This window comes from Apteryx mantelli, chromosome 1, assembly GCF_036417845.1.
Source record: "Apteryx mantelli isolate bAptMan1 chromosome 1, bAptMan1.hap1, whole genome shotgun sequence".
Lineage (NCBI taxonomy): Eukaryota > Metazoa > Chordata > Aves > Apterygiformes > Apterygidae > Apteryx > Apteryx mantelli.
Genome location: NC_089978.1, coordinates 69580479 through 69603569, shown reverse-complemented (window position 1 = coordinate 69603569; position 23091 = coordinate 69580479). Strand labels below are relative to the sequence as shown.

The window sequence follows — 23091 nt, the reverse complement described above, 5'->3', positions numbered from 1 at the left end:
TTTTATATAGCCATTGGGGGAGGAAAAAAGATGGACACTAATCACTGCTTCCAAACTGTAGGAATATTCATAATTGCCACATCTATCTTGTGCTTTAGAAAAAAGAAATACAAGCATCACACCTTCACATGTCTATTGCTATTTTCACATATTTCATAGAAATCTATTTCTATGAATACAGATAAATAGCAGTTTCATTTTAGGGATTTGTTTGGGAAGGTACTCAGATATTAAGCTGCTCAAGCAGTACATAAGAAATAGGACAAGGGTGTGTTGACACCCAGGCTTATTATTTGTTCACTAGACAATACTGCTTTCTCCAAATTAGATGTAGTAGCAGATTCTATTACTTACCAATTTATTTTAACAAATACAACAGACTCTTCACATAAGTCACAGGTTATTTCACTTCCACCTCTGACAGAGACCTTGTGTTTAATTTAAATATAGATTGAGTTATTGCCTAGAAAAATGCAGTAACAAACTCAAACAACATAATGAACTTACAGGATGAGAGTCTGCCAGATCACGGAAAGTTCCTTTTTTGCCCATTAGCTTCCTGTAGACAACCATGGGAAAATGCACATCCAGTATACAGTTATTGTAAATAGCCAGACCCAGTACTATGCCAATCAGTGTAAACTGACCCTCAGTTTCAAAAGAGGACGGATTAAACCAAAACAGTTTTGTAGATTCATCATATGTGAACATACCTGTAAAAAAAAGTTTAACATAATTATTGTTACATTTCAATAAAAATGACATGCAAAACAACATTATAAACCATTTTTATATTAGAATGACTCTAAAAAAATATTTAACTTAGTGTTATACTTAATGGAAAAGAGAAGCTACTTGGGGTAACTGGAGCTCCTCATAATGCTATTATTCACATTACCCACTGAAAGTGTGTGAAAGTGCACCCATGAGGCCTGCTATACAACATCCTGCAATGTGTGTGCTGAAGTAGTACACACGCCACCTCATCTCCTTCCATTACTGAAGGAGCAGCAGCACATTATCAACACAGATTTTAATTTTGAGGAAAGAATACAATCAGAAACCACGTGGAAGAAATCACCTTGAAGAACTCTAATTACAATAAAGTGATACGTTCCTTCACAGACTTCTCCATGCAGATTCCCTCAAAGTGACTGGTTATTTAGAAAGGGACTAGCTGCAGTCCTATTTCTTAACTGGAAACCATGATGATGGAGCAGGGATTAACCATCACATATGAACTTAAATCAGTTAGATACCTAACATTTTTAGCAACTCAGCGAGGCCCACTGAATTGCTGCAGCTATCGCATAGCCTAACTTGAGGAGAAAATGTAACATGTGGCAGTTGTTTCACAGGAGGAGTTGCAAACTTAACAGCTTGTCACTGTTGAAAGGGGGAGTTTTTGCCAGCTCCCTTAGCTGAATCAGTTGAAGCAAGGTAACTAACTCAGAGGAAAAAAAGTGACCAATTTCCTGCCAAGTTCACAAGCTGAGTAAGTTCATGGCAAGCTTCAATAAACAACCAAACGGGCATGTGCTAAGAGTTAGGAGGAGGGGATAGGACCACACAGACAAAAGAAGGGATAGAGTACCTTACCCTTTTGGTTGTAGCAAGCCAAGAGATTAGCTCTTGTTCATGAAATGAGAGTTTTTATACAGGCTGTGAACTATTTAAAGCAGTGCCAAGATGAAGTCAGTGGCTCAGACTTCATACCAAAGCAAGACTTAAGAGAAGGGAAAGAGAACCTCCTCGACAAGTAAAAGTATATTCCCAGTGATCCATAGCTTGTATAGTTAAGTCTCATGATTCCCTGACAGAAACTACAAAAAGCATCCAGGCTCCTCCATGCGCTGTATGTTATATGCATGTGGTCTAGAAGATGAAGTACATTCACCACAAGAATTTGTCTTGTCAGCTCTTAAAAGATATGCTTATTTACTACCTACAAGACACACATGAATTGGTTATAAAGCCACACAAACACAGCCACCAAACGTCTCCCAGCGCTGAAGATAAGATGCCATCCTCAGCCAAGAGTTCTAGTCTAAATTCTCATTCACCTGAACCTGAAGGAATGAACTGCAAATTCATTCAAAGAACCTGGCCTATTCCCCAAAACTAAGATTGCTTATCTCAGTAAGGTACTAGGACAAGGTGAACTATCAGGGTGGCACATAAATAACAAAGACTAATATCAGGCAAGGAAACTGGAAATCAGAGATTGATGTGCACATGCACATGTAGGAGAAAAAGTAGAAGCCTACGTTCCATTTGCTGAATTGGCTGAAGTTTACAGTGACTTCTGGATTACTGGCAAAGTAAAAGTAATGACTTGTACTTTCTGAAAGATGATGGAAGAGTTAAACAATCAAAACAAACAACTCTAGCAAATTTTTATTAATGGAGGACTGACTGTTTACCCAGACCCATATCTGGAAAAACCTTAGTGTAAAATGCAACATTTTATTCACTGACCAAAAATTAAGACTACAGTACATTAAAACCACAATAAAACACCATAAGAAAGGGAAGCTGCAATACAGAATGTTACTAACTGTCATATTAAGATATCCTACTTCTCTTTTACAGAATAAAGATGTCTCCAGGCATACCTATGACAGCAGAACCACCTTAACTTCTATTTAAAGGATTTCCTTTACTTTCACTGCTAAATAAAGGGTTTTCAGATAACAGAATGTATAAAAATGGATGCATAGGAGACTGGCACAGGAAGCAAGGGAAAAAACAGTAATAGGGAAATGCAATTGTTAAGCTGGTAAAACTTTGGCTCGGATGTTATAGCAGACTACTAGCAGACTTCTTAGTTCTTAGTTCTTCTTAACCACCTACATTCAAATTTGACATTAGTGCCACAATTTAGACCTGCATCAATTTCAGAGAGAATCCTTAGAAGAGCTGAGACTTTTTTCTTTATCAGATTTTTCAGGCTAGGGGAGAAGAGAGAGGAAATAGCTCAAAAACTCACCATAGTCCTACTCTGGTTGTACTGCAGAAGTTCCTCCTCTTTAGTTTGATTACTAACTCTAGAAGCTAATCATGAAGCAAGGCGAAGAGAAAGGTGAGAGAACAAACTGCAAAGGAACCCTGTACAACTGATACAGACATAAATGTACAATAGCAGCTTTCACTAACTAAACACATTTATTCCTTTCATTCCTCCTTAGGATGATGACTGATGAATGAAATGCTGAGCCTCAATGGGCCAAGTACCCTCACCAAGGAATCTGGGGAACTTCAGGAAAAAAAAAAGCAGCAGATGGAGAAAGATATTGCATAAAGCATCCTTTCAGAGAAATAAGTACTTTATTAGATAACATACCAATATCTGGATTGAAGATTTCTTCCACAACCAGTTGAAAAAATTCTTTGGAAACACCTCCTTCATCTACCCCTTGCTCTCCTTCAAATTCCACATACAATTGCTTCTTCAAGTCTGCAGGATTTTCCATGGCAATCATCTCTAGCTATTGAGCGAACAGATAAAAGCATTTCATTAGTAACGCTCAAAGAGTAAATGGAGTACCAAAAAACTAAATCAAAATCACCCTCAAAACCCAAGAAAAAAAAAATCAAGTTTAAATCACAACTATAGGACATGGGGAACCAATACTAAAGCACTTTAAGCACATATTAGAATTTGAAGATTAATGAAGCAAGAAACTTATCAAAGATCTGATCTGCCAGCCAATTAAGTCTGTTAGTGTCCTCCACTTTTGCTTTCTGTTTTTTTTTCTTTTAAGCACTTATTCTAAATAATTCGTATTGTATTGGACAAAATGCACAGAAAACATGAAAACGAGATGTATTACTGGGATAACTAAATTCACATGAAAACAAAAAGGGAATGCAATTTGATCTACATGGTTCACAACTAATGGTTTTGTGAAAGGATTATATAGATACTTTTTCGGAACCTTTATGTAATAATTTACAGTGGAAGACAAAAGACAGTATTTATATCTCACTAACAAAGAGCTGGAAAAACAGAAGTAAAAGACATGACACTCAAATGGGTTCCCTTTTCTCTTGACCCTGGTGAAGAAGAAATCTCTTGTATTTATTTTTTCAGTACCTTCAAACAGAGCTACTGCATCGTTTCCATGGAAGTGAGAAGTTAGACCCTTTCCTATCAAAGATGATAATTTCTATATAAAGGCCATTGCAGGTCTGTGTCACTTTTCTCCCACACAAATTTATCCATTCAGTTATCAGAAGTTCAAATCAAATTAGAAGTTATGCAAGAATATTTTGCAGCTGATAAGAAACATGCTGCTTAGAAGCATAAACATAATGGACAAACCTGTGCAGCATGATTATACTAAGCGTATCTGTATGAAGAAGAAAATCCAACAGCAAGAAAGCAAGGCACGCACCTGTAAATTCACCTACCAGGACCATACTGTCTATCATCCAGGATGGCATACTTACCAGTTAGTGTTCTTAACAAGCTGACCCATTTCTTTTCATGCCACCAGCCTACCCACATACACATGCCAACACATCCTTTATGTCCCAGAATTTAACTACAGAAGTGTAAAAGACTAAGTGAACAGAACAAAATAGAGCATAAAGAGGAAAATAATGACACCACTAGTAAAATGGTACCACCAGCGAGATGAGTTTTCTTCTGATAACTGCTAAGTCAACCAACCATTTTACACAAGCAGCACAGCAGGGTAGATGAGTGACAAAGCTAAAGGTGCTTAGCGTAAGGGTTTTGAAGACTCTGAAGCTCCTCATGCAAAGGGGGTAAGTGTGGGGAGAATGATATTAGCTGGTACTGAAAACCAGTACCAGGAAGAGAGACAGGAAAAAAACCAAGCTTTATATACTATGGAGTTAAAAAAAAAAAAAAAAAAAAAAAGAGCCATGAATGAAAGTGAAAACAAGAGAGTTCAAATTAGCAGATTAGCATGTATAAGAAATTTACAGGGCTCTTTAGAGAACTTACTTATGTGCTACCTACAGCAGTCTGTCCATTACACATCCTTTGCAGCAAACTATTTTAGCCCTTACGGAGACTAACCAAGATTTATTCTTTAAAATTCACTGTATTTTGTCAACAATACTTCTGCAATAAAAACAGCTTGCAGTCCCCCTGCCCTCATTTTGATAGCATGTAATGAGGATATCCTCATCACAAGCTTACCACAACAGTGTTGCTTTTAATCTTGCCTTTCATATAAATTTTAAATTACACATTTTACAGAGGTATTAAAAAAATTTACTCCTGAACAGCACAGCTGAGCTTGATCCTTGTTCTAAATACAACTGGTGGATGTTTTTAGAAACAGAGGAGTAGTATCTATTTGCAGACCGTAAGTACAGGTTATTGGTTCAAACTGGATGGACAGAATCCTCCTGTCAGAATCCTTTCCACTTAGAACTGATACTAATACTTTTCTTCCCATTCATGACTTTGTTGGCTTTGCAATATTTACCACCAGCAATTAACTATTTTGCAAGTTTTACAAATTCTGGTAAGTTCTGACAAATCAGGTATTGCCTGTGCATCTCCTGCAGGACAGCAACAGTTTGTCATAGCATAAAGGCTCTCTTGTGTTACAGTGATGTGTTTGCGTTAAGCAGAGTGCTCATATTTCTACATATAAAGAAATTTTTAAAGTTATTTCAAAATGATTTTTTGGATGAGACTGCTATGCTGCAATAAGTGACGGAAAAGAAAAGTAGTAGTAAAAAGGGGGAAGAGAACACTCTTAACTGAGCACTGCTGGTTGGGCAGACTGGAGGACTGCATGAATGTCTGCAAGGAAATCAGATAAAGGATTACCAAAAGGCCAGTATTTCGAGTCAAAGCCTGCTGTTTCTTGAAGTAGATCCTATAACTGGGATAGTGTTGCTAAGCTGCTCAATTGAAGGCTGTGGATTTAGCTGCTCCTTTGAATGTCTGTGTCTCTCATTGATGCTTAAGAAAAATTGGACTCAGTGGAAAACACAGTATTAGTCACTATACTAAATAGAAACTGAATTTCAGCAGAACTCCAGCACTGATTCTAAACCAAGGAAGTATGAGCATCAATTTAAATGCTTTGTTGTTTTTTTTTTTTTTTAATCTATCAGAGCAACCTCAATCTTGTCACATAGGTGCTGCCAGATAAACTCAATCTATGTTTACGTGAATTCCCAAAGTTTTAGAAGCTTGTGTGTTTTCTGTCATGATGGTTTGAATGGCCAAGCAGATACAGTCGTCATTACATTTTCCAAGGACTTTCCAGAAAGTATGCGTATTACGTGTCTGAAGCCATATCACCAAGAACTGACCATCTACAAGTTGAAGAGCTGAAAGTTGAGACATCCTTTTATACAGAATATCTGTATTTTCTTGGTTGAAACATGCTATTGTGCCACAGCATATGAGACTGGATAACTGACTTCATTTATAGAACACTGTGCTTTCCTGAAAGACCCGTGCATTAATATATTCCATCGGAGTTTAGCTACCTTCTTAAAATTGATAGTAATTGAAATAATCTTTATTCAGTTATAACTATTAAAAGAACAGAAAATAAATCAAGCTATTGCAATGTAACAAAAAAGTTCTCTTCAAGACAGTGGTGGGAATACTTTCCATGCTAGAAGGCAAAAGACATGAACATAACTGAGTTTGAAAGTACCAGTGACATCTCATGACATATATCAGTCACTACGTTTTGTGGAGAACTGCATGTGAAGTAGTACCCTAAAGAAAAGTGACCAAGAAACATTAAGTCTATTTTTACAGTTCATGCATATGCTTGCCTGTACAGCCTCCTACATCTGTTCAGTCGGACATATACAGCATGCAACAAAGGCATGCTAGCGCTGAGATTTTTTTCAGCTGAACATATAACACATACTTACTGTTAATGCAGCTCAAAGCTCTTGGAGTACTTTGTTTCTGATGCACTACGGAAGAACCTGTCTACCGATTTTAGCTGCTACATAGGAGTTTTCGCTCATTAATACATTTAGCAGAGTCATTTACAAATAAGAGAGGCTTGCTGTCTGCCAGCCCTCTAAATTCAACCTGTAATTCATCAGAGTGAGTTTCTAGTTTGCGAGCGAGCACCAGCAAGATTCTCCTAAAAGGATCCACCAAATTTTCTCTTGCAGAACTTGCATATCACAGTTGATACTCTTTCAATTACTGCTACTTGAGAAAAAATTCACAGATAATCTGCAAAAAAGAGTAAAGTCAGAAGAAGGGGATGAAAGAAATAGCCTGTAGGGGATGAAGAGGCAGAAGAGGGGATTTGAGGATGAACTTCCTTTCATGTTACCACCTCCATGTAACGTGACTCAGCAGTAGCACAGCTAACTTTTTAAACAGAAACCCCGTAGAGACAAGAATGCAGGTTAACTGCTTTCAAGGACTGCAGACTCGAGAACTGTGCTACCAACTTCCAAACGTAAGGGTTCTATAATAAAAGTGAGGACTAACATTTATCATCCCCCCAACTTTTCGGACTAACATACATACAAATAAGTATACAATAAGTATATAATACAGGAAAGCACACTTCTTTAGGTCCATATTAACAAACAACAGAAAAATAAAGTTTCTGATGGCATGCATGCAAAGAAACTGAACAATGAATCTGTAAATGAAAGTTTTGCTTAACTTTATTTGTTCCAGAGTGAACTGCGATTCTTTTACTAACAGCTTTAAACAAGTATTTAAAAGGTGTTACTTTGAATTCCCAATATTACATAAGAAAAACCTCTAGAGTAATAAAATCATTTGCCAGTGCTCGTATTTGTTATAATGAAGTCAAGTCCCAAAAGTGAGAGGACCTACATAATGAATTCTAAAAGTTTAAATACTTAAAGTATTGATAAGGGAAAAACAGCCTGCTGATAACTTAATGAGCCTGACCAAATAGCAGAGAAAGATCAGTACTTTGCCCATTTGCAAAGGTAAATCATTATCAAAGCTGACTGATGCATTTGCTTGAAAAATATGTAGCATCAATACAAAAAATATGATTAAGATCATCTCATCCTCATTTTAACCAATATTTTTGAGAATGCTTCTAGCATGCAATTATCAGAGAGTTAATCCATATATAGTCAAAAACATCTGCAGTGAGTGTTCTCTAGAAATATAGGTCTAGTGAGATGAATATGAAAATACTTACAATTCACACAACTCTTAGTATTCAGAACAAGAGTTTCATAAAATTCAAGCCTCTGAAGTTAAAATTGCAATGCCTAAGAGTAAAATATTAGAAATACTACTCACCTGTAATTTAAACATATTTAGGAACTATTTTGACAGTGAACAGATCTAAGAATATGCTTTTACAAATGACCACCATTACTTCGGCAAGATCTTTTTAATAGCTTTCAGTGAGGCCCTTCCAAAGTTCAGTACCACATCCAAGACTGCAACCATCACTGATGCAAGCCCACACAACGTAGCCTTCACATAGTTTTCATGTTGCCAGTGTTGCTATTGAAGCACACACTACCTGCCTTAAGTAATTTCCCGAGTTCTGGACTGCTCCTTGAACTAGCAAAGGGTGCAAAAACAGCCTCAGGTTACTTCAGGAAGGTCTTCTTGACCTGCAGTTCCAACTTTGATTACAATCAGAGATACAGTAAGTCACTTTTAGGACTGGGACATAAGACTGAAGATTTCTTTCAGACCTATTTCACACCCATTAGGAAGTGAAAGCAAATTGTGAAGGTTACTAAAATCACTTCCCAATTTGACACAGAAAGTCCCTCTAACAGCAGCATATAATTCTATAACAGATTTATCTAACAGATAGATCAGGCATCCACTGCTGGAAGAAAATAAGAAAACAGAAAATACAGAACAGTATTTTCTCAGTATATTTTTCCAGCAGACTGCAGCTTAGAGACTTCCTGAGGTATGTTTAGGGGTCACAGCCAAATGCCTGTATTTAACAGCTTTTGATGGAACTTACTTTCTTGAGTATCTACACTTTCTGGGGAATGAGATCCATAATTTAAATGTACACTGCATGGAAAAAATGTCCTTTTGCTTATGTTAAGCCTGCTTCCTGATAATATGACAGGGTGCTACCAGCTATGAAAAGCTATTTCCTATTCATCTTTTCTATGCCATCTTTTATGCCCTCTCAGTCATTTAATCTGAGTGGAAATAAGTTTAGAGAGTTTGTCTATTGCATCCTTTTTGATATCACAATGAGGAGAAACAAAAATAAACAAAGACATAGGCACACCACCATAAACAGAGACACTGTATTGTTTTATTCCCTTTATTTCCCTTATTTATTTAAAAACTCTTCTTAAGCATAGATACCTCTTATCATCTATTAAAACATATCAATAGTTAAAAGGTGACTTCTGTACCGACTAAGTATATTTATCAACACAGTTTCCTCTAAGTCTACATCATCTCACAAGAGCTATCTCACCGCATCTGTTTGAAACGGCATCTACAGCTCCCTTCCTCCAACTAGGAGGGTACGTCTTCATTCAATCTCCATTTTTCTTGAATATAATCTCTTTTCCACTTTTGTGGAAAGTGCCTGGCCTGCACTTGTTCTCATTGACAATAACAATTTAGCTCAGATTGCTTGAATTTAGTGCAAATTTATCTTTATTTTCTGTCTCAGAATAAACAGTTTAAAATCCCTGCTCTCCTTGGGGTTTCGACAGAGTCAGGTCACCATAATTTAACATGTTCTGACAGCTTATCTTAACAGCCATAGAAAGATCCATAGTAACTGCCCAGACATGTACTCGTAGACTGGCTGTGCCAGGCTGCTGCAAATGCATCACAATTTAAATTAATATGCTAGAGTTTAAACTGATTTGATTTAGATTACTTACCTTTCCAACAGACCAAGAACATGCACAGTGATGACTACTGTGGCCCAGCTGAAATATAGTAACTACACCAATTTGATGCTGCCCATAAGCTTTCTAAGTAACACAACATACTTTCTCCCCTCAAAGACTTCAATGCCTTTCCACAACAAGCAGTATGCAGAAAAATGCATTTTCCTCATATTTACATATTTTATTTCCTACCATGAGCATAAGGAGGAAGCTGTGCTTCCTCTCTGCTGGAACTGATATTTAAAAGAACAGCTCCCTAAAACTAGTTCTTACCCTGTTTTAGCCCATCCTCTTCTAAAGCAGTAGTACTTTGCCTCCCTCTTTTTCAGTATTTATTTGAAAGCCAAATTGAGTCAATGAAATAAATTCCATTATATTAACGTGACAAAAATATAATTGGATACAACTATATACCATATAGGTCGCAAAACTACAAAGAACATTCTTAAATTAGATAACTGGTACACAGTAGGGTTTAATTTTAGAACAGTATGTTTCTCATTTGCCTAATATAACTGAGCTTACAGACAAAAGCCATTTCTACACTGCAATTCTTTCCTGTTGGTGCTTGACACAAAGCTTTCCCCTAAGTTGTATCAGCAATCACCAAGCAGCAGCTAGACTGTCTGAAAATTAAGAGGTACTCACAAAATTGAGGTGAGAGCCCATTTAAGGGCCTCACAATTGACCTTCAGTAGCAGTTGAAGAGGTAAAAATTAACTGCAAGCAACAGCTGGATTGAGAGATGAAAAGAGGTACTGTTCATCTCCCCAAACACACAATCCGTCTGGCTATTCAACAACAAGCTTTAAAAGCAAGTTTAATTTAAAAGTTTGCAAACACTGTTTTACTTAATAACAGAACACACAAAAATGAACTCCTGAAGAAATAACAGCTGAGTAAACAAAAACTAAGAAAGGACGAAAGATCCTAAAATTAAAGGATGTATTTATGGAAAAGAATTTAATGTCAAATATTTTTCATAGTTTGTATCCTGTCTTCAAAAAAAAAAAGTATCAACAAACTGCTTTTATTTTAAGTTTTACTTTAAGAAGCCAGCATATTTAGAGACAGGCTGCTGTCAGTTCTCAGGTACTGATAGGTCTTACTTCCTCATTCTCAGTCATAACGTTATTTACACAGAATTGCAACAACACTTGGAAAAATAAGAAGTTCTACTTATGCAGTAGTTACTCTACAGACTTTTATATCTGGAAGTTCTGAAGTCCACAAGAAAGAACACAACTGAAAGGCTTTAATTCAAACTTCCATTTGAAACCTGCCCCCCCCCCCCCCCCCCCCCCACTATCAGAAGATGATCCAGGACAGTCAAAGAAAACAAGGTACTGATACAGAAGTTGTCCTCTCTAGAGGATATCTAATACATGAAACACTGCATTCCCAACCAGTCTTGTTCAGTTAGTCAAAGGCTGTGTCGTTTGCACTAGCCAAAACCAACACACTTAAGTTCTATGTTGCTGTATGACTTACCCGGACAAGTGCATCATCTATGATGTGATCACGTCTCACTTTAAGTCGCAAATATGGGTTGAGCTGCTGTCCTTGAACTAAGCTGTAAAGCACAGTTATGCGTCGTTCACTGTACATCCGGATTCTGTTGTCATAATACAATCCCAGGTTCTTGGTAACAGCATTCAATATGAAGGGACATGTCATAAAAGAGAACTTATTTTCTGTTTCTACTTTGAAGAAAGTGTAATCTTTGTCCATTTCTAGAACATCATTCAGTGGTTCATTAATAAATTCTTCAAAAGGGATAAGTGGTTTTCTGCAATCTATAGTTTTAACACCAAGTTCAGTTTCCAGTGGGTCTACTCGAGGCCCTTTTTTATTTCTTCTTTCCTCACCCAACAGTTCTTGAAGAGTTAGTTCACTGGATTCTGGGATGGGTTCTTCATCTTCCTCTTCATTGTGATCTGTATCCACATCCCCTCCTACTACATTTGCATAGTAAACCATTTTCAAGCACTTTGAAGCAGCAACAACAGCATCATCATCATTCACTAGGTTACGACTATTGAACTCATTGCTTATGACTTTGTAAGTAATAAGCTGCTGAAATGTCTCCATCATTCTCCGAATTTGGTCTGCTCTGTACTTAGACCACAATCTGACCAGTTTTGCTTGAGCTGCAAGGGGTAGCTTGCTCATTGCCTTGCAAAACAACGGCAGAGCCATTTCCAGATATTCTGGGCTATGAAGATTGCCGTTCTCCATAACAATAATAAACAAATTCAGATAGTTAGGATCCCGAGAGTACACATTATGATAAGTCAAGTCACATTCCACATTAGGTGACAAGTACACAAGTGCATTTAAAAAGGCAGTTTCTATTTTTTCATTAGAAAGTAATCTATCATAGACCCGCCTGACTGCTTCAATATCTACAGACACTTCATCAGGGCCTAGTTTTTGGAGGTTGTTATCTCCCTGTGTGTTATCACCTATTCTTGATGATGATGATGATGCGCCTGAATCTTCTTCCATAGCAGCAGCCGAACAGGCAGCTTTTTCCTTTTCATCTTCGTCTTTATCTTCATCCTTTCCTTGAAGAGACTTGAGCTCTTCCTTGGTGTGCTGCTTGGCTTTTCGGAAACTCTGTACCAATGCTTCAGCACTAGAAAATACTCTCCCAATCACTCTGATTAAAGGGGAATAATCCTCTTTCTCTCGACATAGTTCAAGAATTTCATAGATCTTGTCTTCTGTTAGAAAAGTCACATCTATAAAATTAAAAAGAAAAATCACATTTCTAACTTGCTCTAACCAGGAATCTGCATTTGACATCATTATTAACACACTTTGGAAAGAGACAATGTCAGTGCTTGATAAATTCAAGATAGATATACTTCATAATTTCATTAATATGAAGATTCATGATTTCATTCATTATAGTTTAGTCTAACATTTTATTCATGGATGTCAATGACTGGAGAACCAGCTGCACTAGTAAAACTGTTTTTCAGCTGATTAATAGTATTGCATTGCCTAAACAAGAGCAACTAAAACAATAAGATGTTTAAACTTTAAAAGACTTCATGAATAAAACTGTGCAACAGAGCACCAATGCTTCTGGTAAATCTGTACAGTTAATGCACAAGTCATTAAATTATACCCTAACTAAATTGTATCAACCTCTTCTGTCCACATGCTTATGAAATCAGTGCTCTTTCCCCCAACAGATCTTGAAGAAAAGATTCAGTAATTTTTGTTCTGTATTAATTGGAGGATAAGATTCTTTTTTATTCCTGTTTTTAATGCTTTCTGCAACAGTTTTCATACTAAATTGCTGCTCAGAAGTCATTCCAAAAAACACAACACATGCTCAGAAATTTATGCTACCTTCCAAATTCCACACACAGTTGGGCATGTGGATTATTTCTCTGTACACGAGGCCTCACTGAGGTGAACAATTTAAGTATGCTCATCAACATGCTATTTAAACCAATAAGCTGGTTTACAGACATCATTTGGATGGATTCCAAATATCTGTCTCATTTTACCAATGTGAAATAACTCATTTGTTGGCCCGTTTGTTAATTTTATCTTCCTTTCTCTTTAGAAAAGAGGAGGAGAAAGCATCATTTACAGCTTTCTATGCTAATCCTTAACTGGGACCCACAAACGCTTTCACATCAGGTTTATGTTTTACTACCAGTACTACCAGTAGAATCAGTAGGATTGTTACCAAGTATATTTTTCAGAATCTTGAAAGCATGTTCTAAGTGTAAATATTCAAATTCTTCTAGACCCACGCTTTACTTAGAACTAGAACTGAATCTGTTCAATAGTTTCTCTACAGCTTTGAAAACACACACCACAGAACTGTATCCCTAGACAACACTAGTACAACCACCTCTGGGAAAGTAGTAAGCATACTGTTTTAATGGTAAAGACAGTATATGTTAAAATACTTTAAAATGAGATTGCCTACACTAACATTCGCTCCAAGCAGTCATTAGGTTAAAAATACAAACTAAATGGTGCAAAGACAGACAGACAATCTACTGATTTTTGCAGAGCAACTAACATTCTTAGAGTACATATAACATAGAAAAGATTAAGTTTGTGTCATGCTGTTGGGATGAACTTCTCATCAGTATGAAAACAGTGAAAATGCTTCTAAACTAAGATCTGTCATGCTAAAAAAAAAAAGAAAAAGCAATAGCACTGAAAATATTATGAAGTAATTCAAGCTTAGTACATCTACCGTTTTTATTTGCTGCAGTGCATGTGCAAGTAGCAAACTGGTCTAAAAGAAATTTAACAGTTGATACAGATACTGTTCTATGCCACAACTCCTCAAAATGATGATCACAGCCACAAGTTCATTGGCCCCAGGGCACAAAGATTATTCATAGCATAATAATTACCATTAAATTGTAAATTTATTACTGACATAACACATTTCAAATTCCCATACTTTCAACAGGAATTCCCCTGTCATTCTTTTACAGTTCTAGTGTTTAAGGCACAAAGCATGTGCTGTTTCCTGTTAAAACAGTATTTAATTTGCAGTTTCATGCCAGTTTTAAGTCATATCTTGTGACCATGCTCTAATTGACCTGCCATAATGGTCCTCTCCATTTTTATGTTCTAACCATGATCAGTACTCACTACAGCTGTATCAGGTACTGATCAACTGGAGAACAAACCAAACAAATGAAGTTTCCTTCTAACTCAAGTCAATTATTGGCTGACGTCCGAATTCATGAGCTTTTACACTTTTTTCCCTTCTCACCCTTTCTATTACAACTAAGTGATCCACCAAAGTAAACACAGACGATCTCTCAAACCTTGTTGTGATATTCCATGACAAATCTGTGCATGAAATCAAGCTTTATCAGTGATCCAAGATCCAAAGAGAGACCTTTCAACTTTTTTTTTTTTTTTTTAAATCACACACTTGGGGGAGAAAGAAAAAAGGTTGTGTATGATCTATAAATTGTCAACAACACTCTAATTAACAAAGTTATTAATTATCTTCTCATTATCTTTTATGGAAGCTTTGTCATGTATGTCTGCTCATTGCATGTCCACTGACCTTTCTGTTCCCGCTTTAAGTGTTTAAGTGATAAGAGTTGAAAAGAGCTTTACCAACCAATTATGATACTGATTTTTGAATTGGCAATAGATATAAAATTAAATTTCTAACCCATGCTTTTTACATATTTGTAATTTTTTGTGTTCTTCTTCTTCTTTTTGGACTGTTATCTAAGAAATGTTACTGAGATACTGACAAGAGTCTCCAGATACATTATTCTTAACAGGTAATAGTTTTAGGGCTTAACACTATAGGAGTAATTTAAGTAATTTTCTCTGAAGGGCATTTCTTTCAAGTTATTTAAAACTTCCATTCTATGTCAAACACAAAAGCAAGCTGCATACCCTTTTCCTTGGCTTTCTTAAATTTGACTGCAGTTTTCCCAGCAACTGTGGTTGCAGAAGGATCATGAAAGAATTTTAGTGTGTCAGATTCCTTAGATATAATCTGATTCCAAAGGTAACTAAGAATCTCAGATGAGCTTTAAGAACACATTAATGCTCTCTGTCCATTCAGCTACAAAGACAGGTCAATACTTGTGATTCTGCAACAGATGAAGTCTGAGTCACTGCTTTAGATAACAGACAATCTCTGGAGATAGATCAAAAAGACTGTTAGATATCTATCTTGAGGAGAGACGATGGTAGGATGGGGGAGAAAATCCTATACATACACACACCTCCATTAAAAACACACAAAAATTTAAGAGACAAACATTTATCCCAAAACAGAGACCTAATGTGTCTCTTGCCAGACTAACATTACACTAGATCCCTTTTCCCCTCCCACTTACTTAGATCATAAACAATTGGGGGAAAGTCTGTCTTTTGCATCACGTAAAGAACAAACTGATGCCAGTATTGACTGCAGCCTCTTAGTTCTCGCACAACGCAAACAGAGCTATGTTTTATTGCTGATTCTGTAAGCCTTTTTATTCTTTTCTGAAAATGGTTTCATCTTTCTTGGATGAAACAATGAATTTGAACTTGTGCTTATTTATTGCAACAGTACCTCAAAAAATTTTTGTTCAAAAGGTTAATGGCTTTAAGTTCAACTGGCTTGGGATTTGTTTGCACCACAGATTTTGGTCACAACCAACATTATCCTTGCAGTATGTATTTACTGTCCTAGAAAGTAAGGTTTAATAAACTAAACAGAAGTCTGAAGAGACACGGACAGAACCTTATTTCTCTCCATCCATCCTGCCATTAGCTTACAAATTACTTAGTTTAAACATGTTTTAGCTTGGTTAGATGCATTTTTAAAGACCTCTCCAAAGGCACGTTTTTAGTCAACAATCAAGGTATCAGCTTATATAACAGTCTCTTTCTCTCTAGTGCTTCCTCAAACAACTTTATTTGTAAATAATTATTTTAGCGGTCATAATCAGAAGGCTCACCATTTGGTAAAATGCAACTTTTACACTAAGAGCTCAGTCTAGTACTGGCACAAGAAGGGCAGGTGCTAAAGGAGGGGATAGTCCAACACAAGCCTACTGGACTGAGTTTCCAATTTTGTTTTGTTTTTTAGCCCTATTTCTGCTCTCCCCCCCTCCCCCAAATCTACTATCCAAGCCTACCATCCACGGCATCGTATTTCCTTCAACTGTTATGTTTCTTAACACAGAAACTGGAATTAGTCAAGCAAAGTATAACTTTTATAACTCATTAACTACACAGGAGTTATGAAACAAGGCAGATTAACAAAACTGAAGCAGACATACAACAGGATTTTTAAAAACCTACATATTTGCAAAAACAGTACTCTCAGAAGGCAACAAATGCATACATATGTTAACACAGATGTGGTAAAGATCAAGACTAGGAAGTAGTGTTCAGCATTAACTGAGCCATCTTTCAGAATTTGCAATCAAATATTTACAGGCCAAATATTGTATTGTACTTAAGATGTCAGCAAAACATCACCACACTGAAATATAAAGGCTTATAGTTCTGCATATTAAATGTATTCTATTTTATGAAGATTCTAGAATAGTATCTTACCTTTAAAGTCATCTCTTGGGCCTTGCATTTCCTTCTTGTTCATTTTTCTGTCAGTGCAGGAATTGTTATGGGCACCTTTGGAATTGTTTTCTAGGTAAGCTGAGCTCGTTCCTTTCTTGGAGGGATGAGGATCACAGAGTTTTGCATTAATCTTATAAAGCTCGAGGGCCTTAATGGCTGCTGCATTGTTATCCATACGGAGAAAAGTTGGACAGGAAGCACAAAATTCATTCGTGCAGGCTTCATTTCCACAGCCCTCAGTTAACTGGTGGTAGTAGCGCTCTATTAGATGCTTTGCAGCTGCTCGCTTCCTGTAGCAAACATTCAAAGAGTAAGTATAAGGATTAGTAGGGCTTTTACATACAAAGCTCATTCAAAAGCATCAGCAAGGCAGAGATTAGTCAGGCACTGAAACACAAGATTTCTGAATCAGACGGGACACATCAGGAAATTTTTTAAATGCAGGATTCTCATCTTGACAAATGAAAGTATATTTAACACACAATTTAATTTGTGGGTCATAAGTAAATGAAAGGTAAAGCCTGTTTGTGTGCAGTATTCACTTTACATTACACCAGACACAATCTTGTTCAGTTCCGAACAACCTCAATTGTCGTTGAAAAAGAGTGATTTAGATGCAAAGCAAGGCTGAAAGTAAAACAGAACTGGATCCTGTACAGGTAATGGAGTCTTTGATGTATAGTACTGAGGTACAGTTGCCACGGACAGTGGGAAGACGCATGGAATAAAAACGATCCAGGCATGTTTCTAGCAAAACTATCACTAGTACACTAGGAGGAAAATTGCAAGATTTCAGATGGCCTAGGTTATGTGATACTTATTTAGTTATTTAATCAAGACAGAAAAAAAAGAAAGTTCCTTGCTTAATTGCACTACTGACAAAACCACGATTAGGATAACCTCAAGGCTGAATAATCTCGCCTCACCGTAATAAGGTATATGGTTCTCTTAAACAGATTTGCCAAATCCTCCCCTCTCTCCCACAATTATATATGACATACATATTTTCAAAAATTACAACTGTATCTCCAAGCAATTCAATGTGCTCAGTACTATATATAAACAAACAAAAAATCTAGCTGGGCAATTAATAAAGCCATAGACCTTTAAAGAACCATGCAAATGTTAAAGAATTTAGCTGAAAGCTGAAGGTAATTAGGACAGAACAAAGCCTCATGCAGCACCAAGAGCATTGCATTTCATCATGTTTTGAAAAGAAACCTGAAAGCCTTCGTTTCATTTATGAAAACTAGTTATTAATGGAAAATATCAACTATGAAACAACATTATTAACATTTTGATTAGGTGTAACACCTACCCTTTATACTCAATTTTAGATTAAAAACATAGGAAACAAGATTTTTCATCGGATGTTATGATAATTAACTTAAAGTTGCCTTTTTCAGAAGTTGATGCACATACAGGTTATGTGAAGAAATAATTGAAGTACCAGACCCACTGGAACTACTCAGCACTTGCTGCAACTAGCTGTTAATATGGGCTGGTTAAGTATCAGAGTTTCAATGCAGCTGCTTGAAAAGAGAAAGTGTCCTCAAGTTCTGAAAGTAACTCTGTTGAGGGGTGTATTATTCAGCAATAACACCTTTGCTCCTTCTCTTTCACCCCTCAAGATCTCATGATCCTAGAGAAGAAAGAAAATATTTCATACAAAGAAAACTATTTCCTCAATGTCTACACGATTTTCCAAATGCCCTAGTGAGCTCCAAGATAAAACAGAAGAGAAAAATATCCCTGAAACCTCTAGTCTGAGTTGGAAGACAATGAAAAACAAAGCAGCACCAACAATATCAAATAATCAAAACAAATACTGCACAAACAGGGAACAGCTGTATTCTGATACAAGGAAACAAAGTTCTAGCCTATCCAATTTTTAAATGCAGACTTAGGAAAACCTGCCTCGCTCTAAGAAATATGTATATATGTATTTTTTGATCTTGATCTCTGTCATACTTCAGCTTTTAGAACCAAGTTTAGAAAAACAGAATTACTTTCATACAGTATAAATACAAGTACATGATTTCACAGACACCTATTTCTGGAAAGCCAAGATTTCATGCTGTAATCATTCTTTCAATCATTCTAGACCTCAGATTTAAAGTGTGAAATATTATCATTTGTAAGCAGAGAAGTATATCAAGTTAAACTATTTTTTTTCATTAATAATGAATTTCTACACCTGAGCTATGGCCACAGGTCTCACCAACATGCTCCTTGTTTGCTCTTCTTGCAATCTATGCATTACTTTAATATCTCCATGAAAGGTCCTTCCAGCTCAGCTCCAGGCTTACTGTTCCTTTAATTTCTCTCATCCTGGTCAGTGACATTTTCCCCAGCGCATACAAAGTGTCAGTTATTTCATACTCGCATAATCATTTTAACCTTATCCTTCCTCATCACATTTTCCTTCCACTTTCTCTCTCTACTGCAGTCTAAATGCAAGTCTCAAGATCTTTACTATAATCTTGTTTTTAATGATCTGTGCAATATACCTATGAATGTTATATGGATTATTTCTCATAACTATCCTAAAAATAAATTTCTTAAAGCAGCTGAAGTTGTTATTTAGATTAAATATATGGTGTAAAGTGACCGATTCCCTAAACACAGAGAAGAGCTTACCAGTTTTCAAGCTGGAGAAACTGTTAAAGAGGCATGCACACCTTTCTAGTTTATGTCAAATCTGGTTTCAATATAGTAATTTCAGTGCACAAACACTATTTTGATAATGCATACCATATTAAATAACACTCCATGACAAGTCGGATCATATTCGAAATGCTAGTGGTCAAAGCTAAGCTTAGAGCTGTCACTATCTCTAACAGTTAACTTCTAAGGGACTTGTGTCTTTTGCTTCCATATACACCATGATGGAACAAGGAGAAGCACAGTTCAGGCATTAATGAAAATTAAGTTTTAAAACATGTTATAAAAGCTATGGCAGAACCACTATGAATCTCACATTGATTCTGGATCTTTATGTAGAAAGAATTATAAAAACAAGTTTTGCGTAAGTGAGATTTTTTTTTTTTTAAATAGACTCCCATATCACAAAAATCACTGTACTTGCAAATACAGGAAAGAAAAAAAAAAAAAAACAAAAACCGTCTGCTACCACCACCACAACTGAGCTAGTGCATTTCTAGCAGCCTGTTGTAGATCTACTTACAGATTCACTTTAACTGTCAATTACTGCTCTTAAACTCTTCTGTGCCTACAGTAATATTGCTTGTAACAAGTGTCTTTATTTTGACACATGGCCGAAGACTCACTAATTTAAGTTCTGTGAAATTTTATTAGAGAATGAAGGTCTAACTGAAAATTAGTTTTTTTTTCCCCCAAATCAACTATGGAAACAAACAATACAATTTGCTATATTAACCATAGTCTTAGAAGTTTGTTTTCTGGCTATTCTACAGACTTTTCACATGACCTCAGGCAAGTTATCTAGGTAAATAAGGTAGATACCTAAAAAGGTAGAATAGACTTTACTGAGTCCTCCATAATGGCTGCCCTTAGTGGAGTTAGTCCACCAAAGCATTTCAGGAGAATGCAGTGTGGAGTAAGCTAACATGCGAGTTTACAGAACGGTAAGATATTCCATACCACATCCCCATTTAGGTATTTGAGGGAGTACCTCTACTGTCCAGTGTTAAGGCACATTGCTCGCATGACTAAGCCAAGAGCCTAAGCTTCCTATATTTTTAAGAGAATGTAGAAGGTATCTCCAGAGGACAGAACTATTTCTTTTGTGGTGCATTCCTCTACAACACAGAAAATCTATGTTCTTAGCTTTAGGCACTCATCCATTGAGTGAGGTAATGCAAAAGCACCTCTGTTCTTAGCACATGCTGTACAGTGAAGTCTACAACTCACTCCAAGTGTCTACACAGGATCCAGTGAAGAATAACTAGTCACTTGAATTCAACGATGAGTTTCCTACATATTAGCACACAGACATCTTGCAATGTGGCTAGGACTGCAGTGACTTAATTACATACATGTTTGCAAAGGCGCACACTGTTGTTGCATATCTGAGTATGAAACTGTACTGGCATGGTCACAGTTGCAAAGGCTTCACGGATTGCCATAGGGACAACTCCCCACACAGAGGGCTTTCTATAACCTCCACAGGCAAGACTCCCTACTTTAGTGGGGGGGGGGGGGGGGGAAGAGGAGCCTAAAACATACATGTTGCTCCTTCCCCAAAGTTCAACAAATTCACATGCACCTTTTCTACAAAAAGTATTAGCTGAACTACTTTTGTAGTACTTAAGAATAAAATAAGGATGCCTTTAGGCATTTTAATTGTTCTTAAGCAAGAGAAAGCCAACTGTAATTACTTTGCATTTGTAATTGCAATGCTGCCAAAACTGTGGAGTATCACTAGAAGTGTGCAACACTGAGCCTCTACCTTTCCTTTTATCTGTGCAAAAGTGTATTGAGTTGTAAAGTAACTTTTGGATATCTAAAACATATACGCAAGCTAAGAAATTGAATGTGCTGAATTTGTTTTATCTAGCAATTCAAAAGTTGCTATGCAACAGCACATAACTTGCATTTCTCAAATATCTTAAATTAAATATACAGAAATACTACATAAAGCAAATGCTATTGTGCAACAGAGAAAATGAGAAATTTAAACATTTAAGGAATTTTAGAAAAATCTGAAGTACATAGTCCATTACATTTAAACTACAAAAGAAAGAATTTTCATACAAGTTTTCAATCTTATCTGAAGTTAAAAATATCTGTATAAAAGCATCATTCTAGCTTTAAATTTACCTAAATTTTAGAAATAGTATGAAGGATTCATAGCTGTCTAGAAATATCAACATTAAATGAAGCATTAAATAAGATGTTTCCAAACAGTTTCTACCTGGGACACATACTTGGGAAAACTTTTATATGATTTCTACACAGAAGCCTCATACTGCTCTGAGATGTCCAATATTAACAAACAAATAATTTACAATGGCCTGTTTTAACAAAACCATTTGAAATTCAGAAGTGCCAAAATGTTCATAAGCTGTTTCCTTTCTTAAGGCAAAAAAAAGACAACAAACATACTACTGGAATATCCCAAACAAATGAAAAACAGTAATGCTTATGGAAACTAGAGGAAAATCGATGTTCGTCTTTTGGATAGGAAAAAAGAACTTTTTTTTTTTTAAAGTACTAATAGCAAAACAACTTTCAGTATATGCCTTAACAGACAAGAACATAAAGCGACTTACACAGTTGCAACAATTATACCATACTTGAGGAAATAAAACGACCGGCAGATCAAAAACAGTCAAAAGCCCGAAATGTGGGTTATGAATGGACATCTTTGTGACTCTAAATACTGCTTTTTGAGAGTTTCAGTTTCAACCTTTGCATGTTGGTTTCCTTCTTCTGTTTAGTTAGCGTAATAATGGCAGCACTGGAGAAGTTTCCAGTAAAGGCCCTGCCCACACATACCCTTTTGAAGTGGCCTGCACACGGAATTGCCAAATGTTCCACCCGGCGCTGGAGCCAAGCCCTGCCCCTCGCTTCCAGGGATCTTAGAGCACCTTTTGCCTGCCTCAGCCCACAGGGATCCCAGCTAGCCTACGTGCACAAACGCACTGGGGCACGGAATTAGCGTTCTCCAGACCTCGTTCCTTCCTGTGCAGTGCATTCCCACGGCTGGGGGCTGAAGCGTGACCCTCTGGGACCGTAGGGGCTTTGCCCAAGGGACCTCCCCCCTCCTTGCGTATTCTAGATCCACTCTGCCCTTGAGAACACCGCACGCTGACAAAGGTAGATAGGGCACTTCCTCAAGAAGGGCCACCTGCAAACACGTAACAGAAGAGCTGCCCCAGCTTTACGTAGCAATAAAGAAAGAGAGCTAGAGGGGCAGGGGGTCAAGAACATGGTCAACATATAACTCAGTCTTGTCCCACAGACTAAATTACCTTGATACAGTCCTATTTGGGACATGCACCCTTCATTACTGCCCTTTTCTCTTCCTGTTGTTAGAGCTAGGACTCTACGGCGCAAACATGGTTCCATGGACCAACTAGTATCATATTTATTTGTCCTTTGTAAGAAGCATGCAGTGCCCTGTCACCTATGCAATGCCTCCAACAATCAGTTAACCAA

General features: G+C 36.8%; 1 protein-coding gene across 5 annotated transcripts in view; it reads right to left on the bottom strand.

Moving 5' to 3' along the window:
- The window catches only part of UBE3A (ubiquitin protein ligase E3A), a 54899-nt gene that overhangs the window by 6506 nt on the left and 25302 nt on the right, over positions 1-23091 (bottom strand). For all 5 annotated transcript variants that reach the window (XM_067294314.1, XM_067294297.1, XM_067294330.1 and 2 more), the window contains 4 exons: positions 16927-17237; positions 11350-12602; positions 3344-3488; positions 508-713 (listed from right to left, as the gene is read on the bottom strand). In XM_067294314.1, the coding sequence (XP_067150415.1) occupies positions 508-713; positions 3344-3488; positions 11350-12602; positions 16927-17237 (1915 nt within the window). The remainder of the gene's footprint in view (positions 1-507; positions 714-3343; positions 3489-11349; positions 12603-16926; positions 17238-23091) is intronic.